This window comes from Pygocentrus nattereri, chromosome 2, assembly GCF_015220715.1.
Source record: "Pygocentrus nattereri isolate fPygNat1 chromosome 2, fPygNat1.pri, whole genome shotgun sequence".
Classification (NCBI taxonomy): domain Eukaryota; kingdom Metazoa; phylum Chordata; class Actinopteri; order Characiformes; family Serrasalmidae; genus Pygocentrus; species Pygocentrus nattereri.
The window spans coordinates 1,248,665-1,262,582 of NC_051212.1; the positions used below are offsets into that span (position 1 = coordinate 1,248,665).

Below are 13,918 nucleotides of genomic sequence, written 5' to 3' on the forward strand. Positions count from 1 at the left end.
GCTTCCATGCCACATGACAATGCTGGATCCCAGAACGCTCTCCACCACACATCTGTAAAATGAGTGAATATTTGCAAAAAACAAAGTTTATTTGTCTGAACATTAAATATCTCATCTTTGTAGTGCATTCAGTTGAATATCGGTTGAAAAGGATTTGCAAATCATCGTATTCTGTTTTTATTTATGTTTTACACAACATCCCAACTTCACTGGAATTGGGGTTGTATCAAAAACATTTGAATATCCTTAAGGAATATGGCTGCCAGAAGCTAACAAATCCATCTGGACTACAGATGAACAAAAACAGCCAAAGCTCACCAATGATCAGCCTCATTCTCTCATTCTCATGGACAATCTTGACAAATTTTGGACTTTTCATAATTCTGACTTGTCCTGCTTGTTTCCTTTCTATGAGCAACTTTTACACATAGTTGCCAGTTAGGACTACTTGGGCTTATGAGTGCTTGGACCAGCGCATCGCCGCTTGTGGCTGTATTTATTATTATTATTATTATTATCAATAATATTGTTAGTAGTAGTAGTAGTAGAAGCAGCTGTCTCTTATAGTAAACATAGTGTCTGAAGCTTCTGTGCTCTCCGCTCAGGATGTCTCTGCGGTTCAGAGAAGGAAGTGGCCAAACTGAACGTGTCAAAGACATGATGAGAGAGTGAATTTGGCCCTTTTCAGAAGTAAACCGTATAGCTCAAATGTTTACTGAGGAGAGAGTGAGAAAACGTTTATTCTTGATTGAAGAGTTTGTGATAAATTCAGTGCATTCCTGTGTGAGGACTGTTAAGGCTGGAAGTGGCAAGAAGGCAAGATTCTCGGTACATTATACCACAACACTTCCCCGACATCAGAGCAAACAGCACAACAGCAGCTTTTAACCCATCAGCGCTTTGAAACAACAACCATCATCTCTTTGGTGAAACAAGTGTCCTACTTACTCAAAGTGCTAACTCCTGTCAGCACAAAGTGCTTGGAGCAGTTGCTGGTGAAACACAAACAGAGCAGCCTTCCTTCCACACTAGATCAATTCAGTGGAATGAAAATTGAAAGTAAAATGGAGAAGCAGCGCTGCAGTAGAAGAAGGAGAGAGGAACACATGGTAAGTTTATAATAAATATAGTTTTTTAAAAATTTTAAAGTTCTAGTAGGAGTGAGTGCCCAGTCATGAGGGTTCTAGATCAGGGTGTACAATCGTGGAAAGTTAACCGTTATAATATATAACAGATAACAGGGCAGTGAAATGGTAAAAATGGCTGTAGAGAAACTACATAATCAGTAATACTGAATTTACACTACAAACAGTGAATTGTTCAATTTAGACATCATTGTTCATGATATAGAAAAGAATGAGCTTCTGTAAAAGCTACTATGTTATTAGGAATCACTGAAAGTCTTCATCATATAAAAGTGTAATCATTAAAACTGTATTTCACCAAACTGCAGAGCCCTGATTGATCAATATTTCTGCTTTTAACATGGAGCTTTATTGTTCATTTCTTAATGAAAAACTAAACTAATGATGGTTTAGTTACAGTTCAGAAAAATCTAAATCAATTCCTGTTTTCTGAAATGTAGTCGATCAGTCAGATGTACTCACTCTTGTTTAGAGTAAAAATGTATATTTTTTGGTAACTCATTTTCGAGACCTCGGAGATTCACCGGAGCAAAATTGCCCACCCTGGTCTCTCCACAGTAGGGGTGTTGGTAAGTCCTGGTCAAAACTAGTGCCACAGGATATTCACTCCTCAGCAACTTTCATTCCCAGCTGTCCTTCTGCACTGTGTTTCTGGCATGACAGTGCCACCTAGTGCATGTGGGGAAAGCCAGTCTCTATGGACAGCAACGGTTCATCAATGATCTTTTACCATAAAGGGGGCCTCCTACAGCAGTTGGAGCTTGGCACAGTCTTTCTTCCTACGGCACAGGTTGTGCAGCCACATCCACGCCCCAGGCTAAAGCAACTGTCCATGTGGGTGCTGGCCTCCGCCCTTTGGCTCCTAGCAAGCTAATGCATGGTATGGAGACAGTGACAGAGCTCCTTGGTGTATCCCACCCCATGTAAACTGTCCTCCTTTGGCTCCGACCTCAGCCATGACCAACTTGAACTGCCAGAAGAACTTCTCAACTAGCCATTCCACCATTGAGGCCGCACTCTAATCTGGGACCGCTTACATGTCAGGCCCTTTTGTGAAATAGTCCATGGGCATGAGAACATAGCAGGCATCAGATGTGAGTAAAGGTGACCTGTGTTACTGCATCAGGGCATGCAAAGGCTGTGGTTGTCCCTTCTTGGCCATACACAGGTTGAAGCATATATAGTTGCATGTCCATGCAGCAGCCCAGCCAGCAGAGCCACTGTCATAACTGCTTCAGTGTCTTAGTTCCTGGGAGTGACAGGAACAGCAGTGGCAATCTTCTCAATGATCTCCTCTTTCTCCTTGAGGTGTGCACAGTACTGGCATTCCTTAGTAGGGCACAGGTGATGAGTTGTGTCGGATGGTGAAGTAGTACTGCTGTAGAACCATGAGCCATGTCACAACCTGACCTCAGTCCACTTGAAACAAAGGGGACGCCATCCACGTAAAGGAATAGATGGTACTCAGCCTCCTTGTCCTATTGGAAGCTAACACCGTTTTCTGTGAGCTGTTTAGAATTTGCCCAACCAGAACTAAAGTGAAGTATGCTCACTTTTAATTATGAATACTGTACTGTTAGTAAATGACTTGGACAGAGCTACTGCTGTTATCACATGTTTAATATTGAATTTGCAATATTATAACTGAAGTGAAAATTATTTATGCTTACTAACCACTGCTGTATTAAGTGATAACTAATATTTCCATGTAATGAGCTATTAAATATGGATATTTTATGGGTATTGTTATGTAATTCTGGAATATGTTTTAGTAAATTGTACACTAAGGTACTGTAAAATTGCAGCATTCAGGCATCTGCAGTTTATGAAATGTGACCATTTACTAGCATTTACTGCCATGTTTGGTCACTATGAATACAGATTGTTATTACCTGTTACCTTCTGTTTTAACATAATTTCAAGTGTGATAAGTGATTAAATAAAATGATTTATAAAACCGACAATAATATGTGTAAATAAAAAGGAAAATTAAACTCAGCTTAAACAGTTACAGGCCATCTGAAAGTGGCTAGAGACTAGAGGTTTAAACAATTGAGCTTAAACGCATCAAAGCAGACACTCAGTGCTGCATCTTTATTCATGAAACTCTACATTTCATTTAAAGTTCATTTTCCTCCATTACATCCTGTTGTGTTTCTTCGTGGCCAGGGATGTAAGATGGAGAACATTAAATTCTGGTTACTGGGCATTCTAGAAGAGCTGCTGTCAGACGATCTGAAGAAATTCCAGTGGTATCTGACCAACGGCGTGGAAGGTTTCAGACACATTCCGAAGAGTCTGATGGAGAATGCTAACAGATCCGACACTGTGGACACAATGGTGGACAGATACAGCCCAGATGGAGCTGTAGAGATCACCCTTAAAATCCTGAACAGGATGAACCAGAACGAGCTGGCTGAGAAACTAAGGACCAACCTCAGAGAAAGTAATGCATGTAAAATCATGTTCACTATTTATATCAACATGTTTAACAAGCTTTATGTATCAGGTCCTTCTTCTGCAGTATGGACATTCCTTTTCATTTCTATTGATCAAATTTACCAGCCAGCAAATTCCACCTTTGGTTTCTTGTTTACAGAATTACTTTATATATGCAAAGCAAGATATTCTCTTACAAACTGTTTCATTTAATGAAGTGACGAAGTACCAAGTGACCGCTCAAATTTATCTGGCATTTCATATTCATTTGTTCATTTACAAATAGACATTACAAGCATTTTGCCATGTTTTCCAAGAAATACACAATACATTTTCCATTGTCAGAAACTAGAGAAATCCTTCACTGCGCTGGTCATAAAGTTAATAAACAAGGTCCGTATTCATTATTTAATGTGTTGAATCAGATGTGTTCAATGAGGAAAAAGAACACAAAGCACAGGATCTGAAACTGCTCCTCCATATAGAACCTCTCTAGATCCTTCAGATTCTGAGGTCATTGCTTGTGGACTCTGTTAGGCACACATTTTGTACATCTGAAATTAAAAATTTAATGTATAGAAGTAAAATAACACCCTCTGCTCTCCCCCCAGGTCAAGCAATGTCCACAAAAGCTCAGCATGATGACTTCACTAACACTAACTTCGCTGCTCAAGGTAAAGATGCTTTAAATTTTTAATCAAAATATCTTATTAAAAAAAAAACTAATTATACATCTATTCAAAATATCTCATTTCTTTCAAATACTCACAATTAGTGTATTCAGTAGCTGCTGACCATAAAATGCCCTTTCCAGCATAGGAGATCAATGCATTTCCTGATTTATTTATTTTATTTTGCAATTTGTATGTCAAATTTCAGAACTTTAATCTAGAACTGGAAATTTATCAATACACAATTGTACTATTAATCTCTAACAGAAACTTGGCCATATGTCATGGGCCTAGAGAGCCCAATTGTTTTGTCTAAAGTTTAGAGGCAGGTTTTGTTGTTTGTCATCGACAGACTGTACAAGTTAAAACTACTGGAAGACGAGAAAGAAACGGCAGTGTTATTATCTCTAATTATCTGTGATGTGGGATCTTTTATAACGTGATACTTTATTTCTATTCTGCAGATGCACAGAAACGAGCAGAAAGTCAGAAGCTCAAATTAGATATCATAGATCGATATGCAACGTTATATGAGGGAACCGCAGCGAAAGGGAAGCACAATCTTCTGAATGATATTTACACTGAGCTGTATATCGTGGAGGACTGGACAGGAGGAGTGAACATAGATCATGAGGTGATTCAAATTGAAGCCAGACCAGCAAGACATGCTGCCACAGATGCTGCAATCAAGTTCAGTGATGTTTTCAGTGGAAGCAAACATGTTAAAAAAGTGCTGACACTGGGAATAGCTGGAATTGGGAAAACAGTCTCTGTTCAGAAGTTTGCTGTAGACTGGGCTGAAGGAAAATCCAATGCAGATATCGATTTTGTCTTTATTATTCCTTTCCGAGAGCTGAATCTTCTGAAAGATAAAGAATACAGCCTTCCTGAACTACTTCATCACGTCTACCCAGAGCAGCAACCCTTAAATGAAACTGGGCTTTTTGATGGTGAATGTAAGTGTGTTTTCATCTTTGATGGACTGGATGAATTCAGAAGTCCACTGAGTTTTGACCAGAAAAAAATATCAGCAGTAACAGAGAAGGCAAGTGTTAATGTGCTGGTAACAAGCCTCATCAAAGGAACCCTGTTTCCATCTGCTCGTGTCTGGATCACCTCCAGGCCTGCAGCTGCAGATCAGATCCCCCCAAAGTACATCCACCTGGTGACGGAAATACAAGGATTTGTCACTGACCAGCAAAAGGAGGAATACTTCAGGAAGAGAATCGGAGACCAGGATCAAGCCAAAATGATGATCTCACTCATTAAAAAGTCAAAGACTTTCTACATCATGTGCTACATACCAGTCTTCTGTTGGATCGCATACACAGTTCTTCAGCACATCATGAAAAATCACAAAGCGCCAGAAGAACTTAAATCATTAACACAAATGTACACACACTTTCTAACTATTCAGATGGAAAAAAAGAGTGAAAAAGATAATCAAACTCCTCAGAAAGATACAAAGAACCTGCTGGAGTCCAACAGATCCATGATACTGAAACTGGCTGAACTGGCTTTCAAACAGCTGATGAAGGGCAATGTGATGTTCTATGAAGAGGACCTCAGAGAGAGCAGCATTGATGTCACTGAGGCCTCAGTACATTCTGGGATTTTCACTGAGATCTTTAGGGAGGAATGTGTGCTTTACCAAAGGAAGGTCTACAGCTTTGTTCATCTGAGCTTTCAGGAGTTCCTGGCTGCTGTTTATGTGTTTCACTGCTTTGAAAACAAGAACATGAAGACACTGCAGATGTTTAAATTGCAGAACAGAAAGTGGTCAGAAAATACTTCACTGGGTTTTTTTAATCCATGGCACAGACAGTGGTCTGAGAATGTTCATCTGGATGATCTGCTGGAAGGAGCAGTGATTAAAGCAGTAAAGAGTCAGAATGGACACCTGGATCTTTTCCTCCGTTTCCTGCTGGGCATCTCACTGGAGTCCAATCAGAGACTCCTACTGGGTCTACTGACCCCAACACAGAGCAGATCAGAGAAAATCACTGAATACATCAAGAGATTAATTAAAGGAGAAGATAAAAAATATCCCATCTCCACTGAGAGATCCATCAATCTGTTCCTCTGTCTGTCTGAGATGAATGACCAGTCTCTCTCCAGAGAGATTCAGGAGTATGTAAACTCAGAGAGACACTCAGAGGAGAAACTCTCTCCTGGACAGTGTTCAGCACTAGCCTGCATGCTCCTATTGTCAGAGGAGGTTCTGGATGAGCTGGACCTGAAGAAATACAATACATCAGGGGAGGGTTATAGGAGACTGATCCCAGCTTTGACTGTCTGTAGGAAAGCTCGGTGAGTGTTTTATCTACATGAATGACACATATTCACTGCTGAAAATAATTGAATAATAGACCACATATCAGTTAAAGATGTACAAATAAGTTGTTATTTAGTGTTCAGAATATAAACCATGTAGCTTCACCTTCAGTTCAGTTAACTCACATATACAACTCAACTTATATTTCTAATAAAATCACAGTTACTGGAGGTCTAAGGTACGTTTTGTAAAAAATTACAGTAGTGCAAATAAGCATTATGCTACAGGATGTTTTGTTGTCATACTGGAAGGAGGTTTGTTGGTTCAGTATAGGTATAAAATGCAAAATATCCACTTTGGTTAATGAGCTACAGCGTTGGTGAAAAAACAGCTGTGCTCGTTTTGATGGTTCTGAATTTTATACCAGAGGAGAATCTAGGATAAGAGGAGTCAGCTGTAAATTTGCCAACATGCTTTGTCACCCTGCTATTGTAAATGTCCTGAAGTGTTGGCAGATACACTAGCTTGCCAAAAGTATTCAAGCACCCATCCAAGTCATTGGATTCAGGTGTTCCAATCACTTCCATGGCCACAGGTGTATAAAACCAAGCCCCTAGGCCTGCAGACTGCTTCTACAGACATTAGTGAAAGAATGGGTCGCTCTCAGGAGCTCAGTGAATTCCAGCATGGTACTGTGATATGATGTCACCTGTGCAACAAGTCCAGTCATGAAATGTCCTCACTACTAAATATTCCACAGTCAACTGTCAGTGGGATTATAACTGGAAGTGATTGGGAACGACAGCTATTCAGCCATGAAGTGGTCGGCCACATAAAATGACAGAGCGGCGTCACAAGTCCTATGAAATATTATTCTTAGAATTTATGAACATTCATATTTGAGTTTCAGTTGTTCTGTAAGCAGATAATTAAGGTGCAGTCTATAGCCTAATGGGGCCCATTACAAAAACTCAAAACTAAAAAATTTGACTCTCTGAAGATTTTGCATATTTTTAGGTGAATTGTTCTGGAATGATTTACAGCACACATTTTCAGTCATTCCTTACTTTTTGCAACATTAAATTAAATATTTATAGCACTACTATTTATGTATCTTTGTAATTCTATCTTTATTGTTAATATGCATGCTAGATGTTAAATATAACTTTCATATTTAGAGTCAGTTTACAGGAAATCTGAACTTGGTTTAGCTCTGGAATAATAAAAAATCTGTTTAGTTATATTTGAAAGTGTTTTGAGCAAGTTGTCCCTCTCCAAGTTCACAAATTTGTGTACAGAGGAACCCTCTCTGCAACTTAAAAATCTGATCAAACCCTGTATTCATGAAGCTTTCTAAAGTAGGAGTGCTGATCTAGGATCTGTTCTTGTCAGTGACATTATAGTAAATAAAGGAGAAATCTGATCTTAGATCAGCGCCGCTACATAGGAATCTGACCTTAGATCAGCACCTCTCCTTTAAGCAGCTTTGTAAACATGAGCCCATCTCTTGCTTTTGTTCACTGCTGATAGTCCTAGTGGTGCAGTTAATTATTATCTAATTTTTATCACATATTATGTGGGTCAAAACCAAGACTTAAATTGTGCTGATAACCTTACAGTAAATTTGTTCCCATGTTTTAAAAGAATCTGAACATGTTTCTGACAGTGCTTCAGTGAACATTTGATGTTCAGAACACTTTAAACCCTAATAACAGTCCAGGTTCATATAGCCGACACGGACAGACCGGGGGACAGACACGACAAAAAAACAGAATCCACATCAAACAAAGACCAATACAAAGATACAAAGACTGGCAAACACAAGGGCCAAACACAGGGCTTAAATACACAGGACAATGAGGGACAGGTGAACACAATCAAGGGCGGAGTAACCAAACCAAAACACGAACACATGGACAGGACTGGGAGGGGCTAATCGTGACACTCAGTAAATATGCCCATTCAGCACCTCATACTAATCGCTAGTTTTCTGCTATGCAAATTTTTGATTTGTAATTAAAAAGTAAAGAAAAAAATCAGGCAATAACTTTCAGAATCAAAATTCAAAACTAAAAGATCAATTCACTAAAGGAAATATCTTAATCTCTGTTGACATTTGATCTCCCTTTCACTTTAACTGCTCTCTGTGCTGTGTTTATTATTCCTTTGTAGACTATCTGGCTGTAATTTCACCAAGGACTCCTGTGAAACTCTTTGCTCTGCTCTTCAATCACCAAACTCCTCCCTGAAAGAACTAGACCTCAGCAACAATAACCTGCAGGATTCAGGGGCTCAGCTGCTCTCTGTTGGACTGAAGAGTCCATACTGTAAACTAGAGAAACTCAGGTAAGAATTCTGCAAATTAACCTATAAATAGTAAGATCGAATATTCAATAATATTCAGAAATACATAGTATACAAAGAAGTGGCATGCCCTGCGATGGACTGGTGACCTGTCCAGGGTGTATCCTGCCTTCTGCCCGAAGACTGCTGGGATAGGCTCCAGCACCCCCCCCGCAACCCTGACGGAGAAGCGGCTTAGAAAATGGATGGATGGATGGACAAAGGGGTGGCATATGGTGCAGTTAACAAGAGCATGAAAATGGTAACATGACCGCAGAGATGCAACACAGGGAGATAAAGTGGTTTAGATAATGATTGAAATAATGTGCACAGTTCTCTATTATCCTGCAATTTGCCATCCTAAAATGCTTTCATGAGGGACATGGCTCCTCATGCAGTACATGAGAGTGGTCCAAGACTAATATGTCTAGTCAAAGACAGACTTTACACAGTGAAATGTCCATTAAACTAGTTGCATTTTGTGAGTTGCTTGCAATATCATTTCTATTCAATTTGACAATTGCAAAATCAAGTAAAAGCATGTCCAATCAACCTGACTGCATGTCTTTGGACTGTGGGAGGAAACCGGAGAACGCGGAGGAAACCCACACAGACACAGGGAGAACATGCAAACTCCACACAGAGAGGACCCCTGTCACCCAGCAGGGGAATTGAACCCAGGCCCTTCTCGATGTGAGGCGACAGCACCACCCACCGCACCACCGTGCTGCCCCGAGCTGAAACTCAGTCTTTGGAAAAACATGGCAGCTATTGGCTAAAAAGAATTTATCTGGCATTAGGAGGGCTTAGAATTGGCCAATCAGCAGAGAAATTGTAAGATGTGTCTAGAGATGCAATCTCTGCATCTCTGAAGATAAATAATTTAAAAACTTCTATTGTAAAGAATGGCTGCAAAACATCAATTACTTCATTTGGAGTTGCTTTTCTGACATAAGGCCTAAAAATCCACTTAGTCTTTCTCTGATTATAATCAAATTTGTAAATTTTGGTAGTACAAAACAATTGAATGAGGAAGCACACAAAAGATCAATTAAATTGGTTGCCTTACAGTGCTTAATCTAATGTGAATTTCCTTAAAATTTCCTTAAAAACTAAAATTTAAAAAGCTCTATAATTTTCCTGTAAATCATCATTTTGATAGTGTTTTTTTCATACTCCTGCCTGGATTTGTATTGTAGTGTCTCAGACTTCATCATAAGAAAGTAAAGCAACAATTTTAGAATAATTTGTTAAAAAAAAAAAAAAAATCTTGCCTTTTAAGGAAGGTAGCAGTTGGGAGAGCAGAGAATCCCAGATGACCCTGTCCCCCGCAAGCCCCCCCAAGCCGCTCCCAGGACAACTTGGAGATATAATCCCTCCAGCGGATCCTAGGATGACCCCAGGGTCTTGTCCCGGTAGGCCGTGCCTGGAACACCCCCACTGGGAGGTGTTCAGGGGGCATCCAAATCAGATGCCCAAACCACCTCAGCTGGCTCCTCTCAATGCAGAGAACTAGCGGCTCTACTCTGAGCTCCTCCCAGATGACTGAGCTCCTCACTCTATCACATAGCGTGTGGCCCGCCACCCTACGAAGAAAGCTCATTTCCGCCACTTGTATTTGCGATCTCGTTCTTTTGGTCATTACCCACAGCTCATGACCATAGGTGAGGGTTAAGATGTAGATCGACCGGTAAACAGACAGTCCAGTACAGTGACCGCATTACTGCTGCCGCCTGTCCCAGCCTGCGGCCGATCTCATGATCCCTCTTCCCGCCACTCGTGAACAAGACCCCAAGATATTTAAACTCCTCCATCTGGGGCAGGTCCTTTCCCCTTACCTGGAGTGGGCATGCCATCCTTTTCCGGGCCAAGACCATGGACTCAGACTTGGAGGTGCTGATCCGCATGCCAACCGCTTCACACTCAGCTGCAAACCGCTCCAGCGAGCGCTGGAGGCATTATGTGATTCCGCCAAAAGAACAACATCATCTGCAAATAGCAGAGACGCCACCCTCCGGCCTTCACACATAATGCCCTCCTGACCCAGCTGCGCCCTGACATTCAGTCCATGAATATCATGAACAAGAGTGGAGACAGGGCACAACCCTGGCGGAGTCCAATGCCGAGTATATGGACACAGCTCTCGCTCTGAGAGTACAGAGTTTGGATGGCCCGGGGTAGTAGCCCTGGCACCCCATACTCCCGGAGGACCTCCCACAAGATATCTCGAGGAACACGGTCATAAGCCTTCTCCAAGTCCACAAAACACATGTAGACTGGGTTGGCAAACTCCCATGCCCCCTCAACAATCTGTGAGAGGGTGAAAAGCTGGTCCATTGTTCCACGGCTGGGACGGAATCCACATTGTTCCTCCTCAATCTGAGGTTCAACTATCGGTCGGAGTCTCCTTTCCAGCACCTTTGCATAGACTTTCCCAGGGAGGCTGAGCAGTGTGATACCCTGATAGTTGGCACACACCCTCCGGTCCCCCTTTTTAAAAATAGGGACCAACACCCCAGTCTGCCAGTCCAAGGGTACTGTTCCCAAGGTCCATGCAATATTGCAGAGCATGTTAGCCACAACAGCCCCACAATATCCAGAGCCTTAAGTGTTTCTGGACGAATCTCATCCACCCCCGGTGCCTTGCCATTGAGGAGCTTCCCAACTACCTCAGTGACCTCCACCAGGCAAATGGAATTTGACACTCCAGGAGCCTCTGGCCCTGACTCCCGTGAGGGAGGCACATCTCCCGGATTAAGAAGTTCCTCAAAGTGCTCCTTCCACCGACCGACAATATCCTCATTCAAGGTCAGAGTTTCTCCACCCTTGCCGAATACAGCTTGGGCGCAGCCACCCCAACCACCCCTGAGTCGCCGGACAGTTGTCCAGAACCTCTTTGAGGCCGAACAAATGTCTTTTTCCATGGCCTCACCAAACTCCTCCCATGCCCTGGATTTTGCTTCTGCCACAGTTGCAGCTGCCACCTTTTTAGCCTATCGGTACCTATGTCCTGAATTGGGAGTCCTTCAGGCCAACCAGTCCCTAAAGTCCTCTTTCTTCAGCTTAAAGGCCTCCCTCACTGCCGGTGTCCACCAGGAGGTTCTTGGGTTACCGCCCCAAAAGGCACCCACAAGCTTTTGGCCACAGCTACACCTGGCAGCTTCCACAATGGAGGTTTTGAACAGGGTCCATTCAGACTCCATGTCCCCTACCTCCTCCGGGACACGAGAAAAGCTCTCCCGGAGGTGGGAGTTGAAATCATTCCGAACAGGGGCCTCCGACAGTCATTCCCAGCACACCCTCACTATTCGCTTGGGCCTACCAGTCTGACCATCAGTCTTCCCTGCCATCTGATCCAACTCACCACCAGATGGTGATCAGTTGACAGCTCAGCACCTCTCTTCACCCTAGTGTCTGGAACATATGGTCCCAAGTCAGATGAAATGACAACAAAGTCAATCATTGACCTTAGACCCAAAGAGCTCTGGTTCCATGTACACTTATGAGCATCCTTGTGTTCGAACTTGGTGTTCATTATGGAGAATCCATGCCTGGCACAGAAGTCCAATAACAATTCACCATTCGGGTTTAGATTAGGCAGGCCGTTCTTCCCAATCATGCCTCTCCAGGTCTCCCAGTCATTGCCAACGTGAGCATTTAAGTCTCCCAGTAAGACTATGGAGTCTGTAAGTGGGACCCTTTCCAGAACCCCACCCACTCACTCCAAGAAGGCCAAGTACTCTGACCTGTTGTTTGGTGCATAAGCACAGACAACAGTCAAAGTTTTCCTCTCTGCGATTTTAATTCGCATTGAGGCGACCCTCTCGTCCACCAGGACAAACTCCAACTGCATGGTCACCAGCCGGTGACTCGTGAGTATCCCCACACCCGCCTGGCACCTCTCACCCTGTGCAACCCCTGAGTAGGAGAGAGACCAACCCCTAATACAAAGACAATTGTTTCAAATTATACATCTTAATGATCCTTAACACTTTTCAAATGTATGTATGTTGCTTAGCTTTACAAGTAATCTTGTAATTTGATTTGAGCAAATCTTGATCACAGTATTAGGTAATTTTTTCCAGTCTTTAGAGCAGAGGGAGACAACTACTGGCAGTAAGTCAGTAGTTTACTGTATTTAACTTTTGGTCAAGAGCATTTCTGAATATTATACCTTCCACTGAGCCTCACAATTTTGTTGCATGGCCTATGCTACTCTGGGCACAGGAAGGACACAGGAGGCAGGGTTGATAGTTGCAATTTATTTTTATTTTCACTAAAAAGTGCAAACAAAATCACACTAAATCAAAATCTGGGTTTCAGCCAAAAACCAAAAGCCAAGGGTTTCAGCTCATCTGCCTTTTCTGCTGCTCACACTTTTCTTCCTCTCTTTTTAAAAAGCTCTTAAGCCAAGAAGGCAAGAGACCTCATAGCTGCACCTACCCCTCACTGCCTTCACTCCACAGCTTGGCCACTAGGATCGAACATGAAGCAAAGTGCAGTGGCCTTGCTGCTGGACCAGTGGCAGTGCCCAAGAAGTAGGGTCTCAAGATTTGTGCATTATTCACCAATCCGTAATGGTTCTGCTTCTCTCCCTGCCATCCTCATGGGGTTTCATCCTCCCTCAAGGTTTGGGCCCTGCATTCCTGCCAGCTCCCATGGCCATCACTGGGGCCAGGGAGATGGGTGCATGGCACAACAAGTCTTTTAAAAAACTGCTGTTTTCCAGCGAATCATCAAAGTTCAAAAAGTACTTGCAAATGATATACTTCAAAACAGAGAAGCATACAAACATCTAACTGTATGTATTTATGTTTTATCAAATTACCTCAAAGTTTTTCTACAACCAGTCTGTGGAGTCTGAAGAGAGATAATTATTAAAAACATCATGACTTTTCAGCACAGTGTGGCAGCAAGCTTTAAACAAATCAGTGTGACCTAGCTTATTCTGCACTAAAAGGCTAAAAATACATCAACGCTTGTCTGATTATAACCAGATTTTGAGCATATATACAAAATAACAAACTGTGGGTGCAGTATGAATT

The 13,918-nt window shown here is 42.1% G+C and overlaps 1 protein-coding gene, 1 long non-coding RNA gene and 1 pseudogene across 2 annotated transcripts in view; 1 reads left to right on the forward strand and 2 right to left on the reverse strand.

The window, feature by feature from the left end:
* LOC108413181 lies at window positions 1-1,766 on the reverse strand. Its single transcript, XR_001856739.2, has 3 exons — window positions 1,608-1,766; window positions 949-1,078; window positions 1-52 (listed from the first exon to the last, which is right to left on the reverse strand). It is a non-coding gene; the product is annotated as an uncharacterized LOC108413181 (long non-coding RNA).
* Window positions 1-13,918, reverse strand: part of LOC108413175 — a 250,452-nt pseudogene that overhangs the window by 194,540 nt on the left and 41,994 nt on the right.
* LOC108413176 (NACHT, LRR and PYD domains-containing protein 12-like) overlaps window positions 995-13,918 on the forward strand; it is a 27,854-nt gene continuing 14,930 nt past the window's right edge. Inside the window, exons 1-5 of the mRNA XM_017685558.2 lie at window positions 995-1,109; window positions 3,315-3,591; window positions 4,196-4,258; window positions 4,720-6,565; window positions 8,703-8,876. Of these exons, the coding sequence (XP_017541047.2) occupies window positions 1,047-1,109; window positions 3,315-3,591; window positions 4,196-4,258; window positions 4,720-6,565; window positions 8,703-8,876 (2,423 nt within the window). The 5' untranslated portion in view covers window positions 995-1,046. The remainder of the gene's footprint in view (window positions 1,110-3,314; window positions 3,592-4,195; window positions 4,259-4,719; window positions 6,566-8,702; window positions 8,877-13,918) is intronic.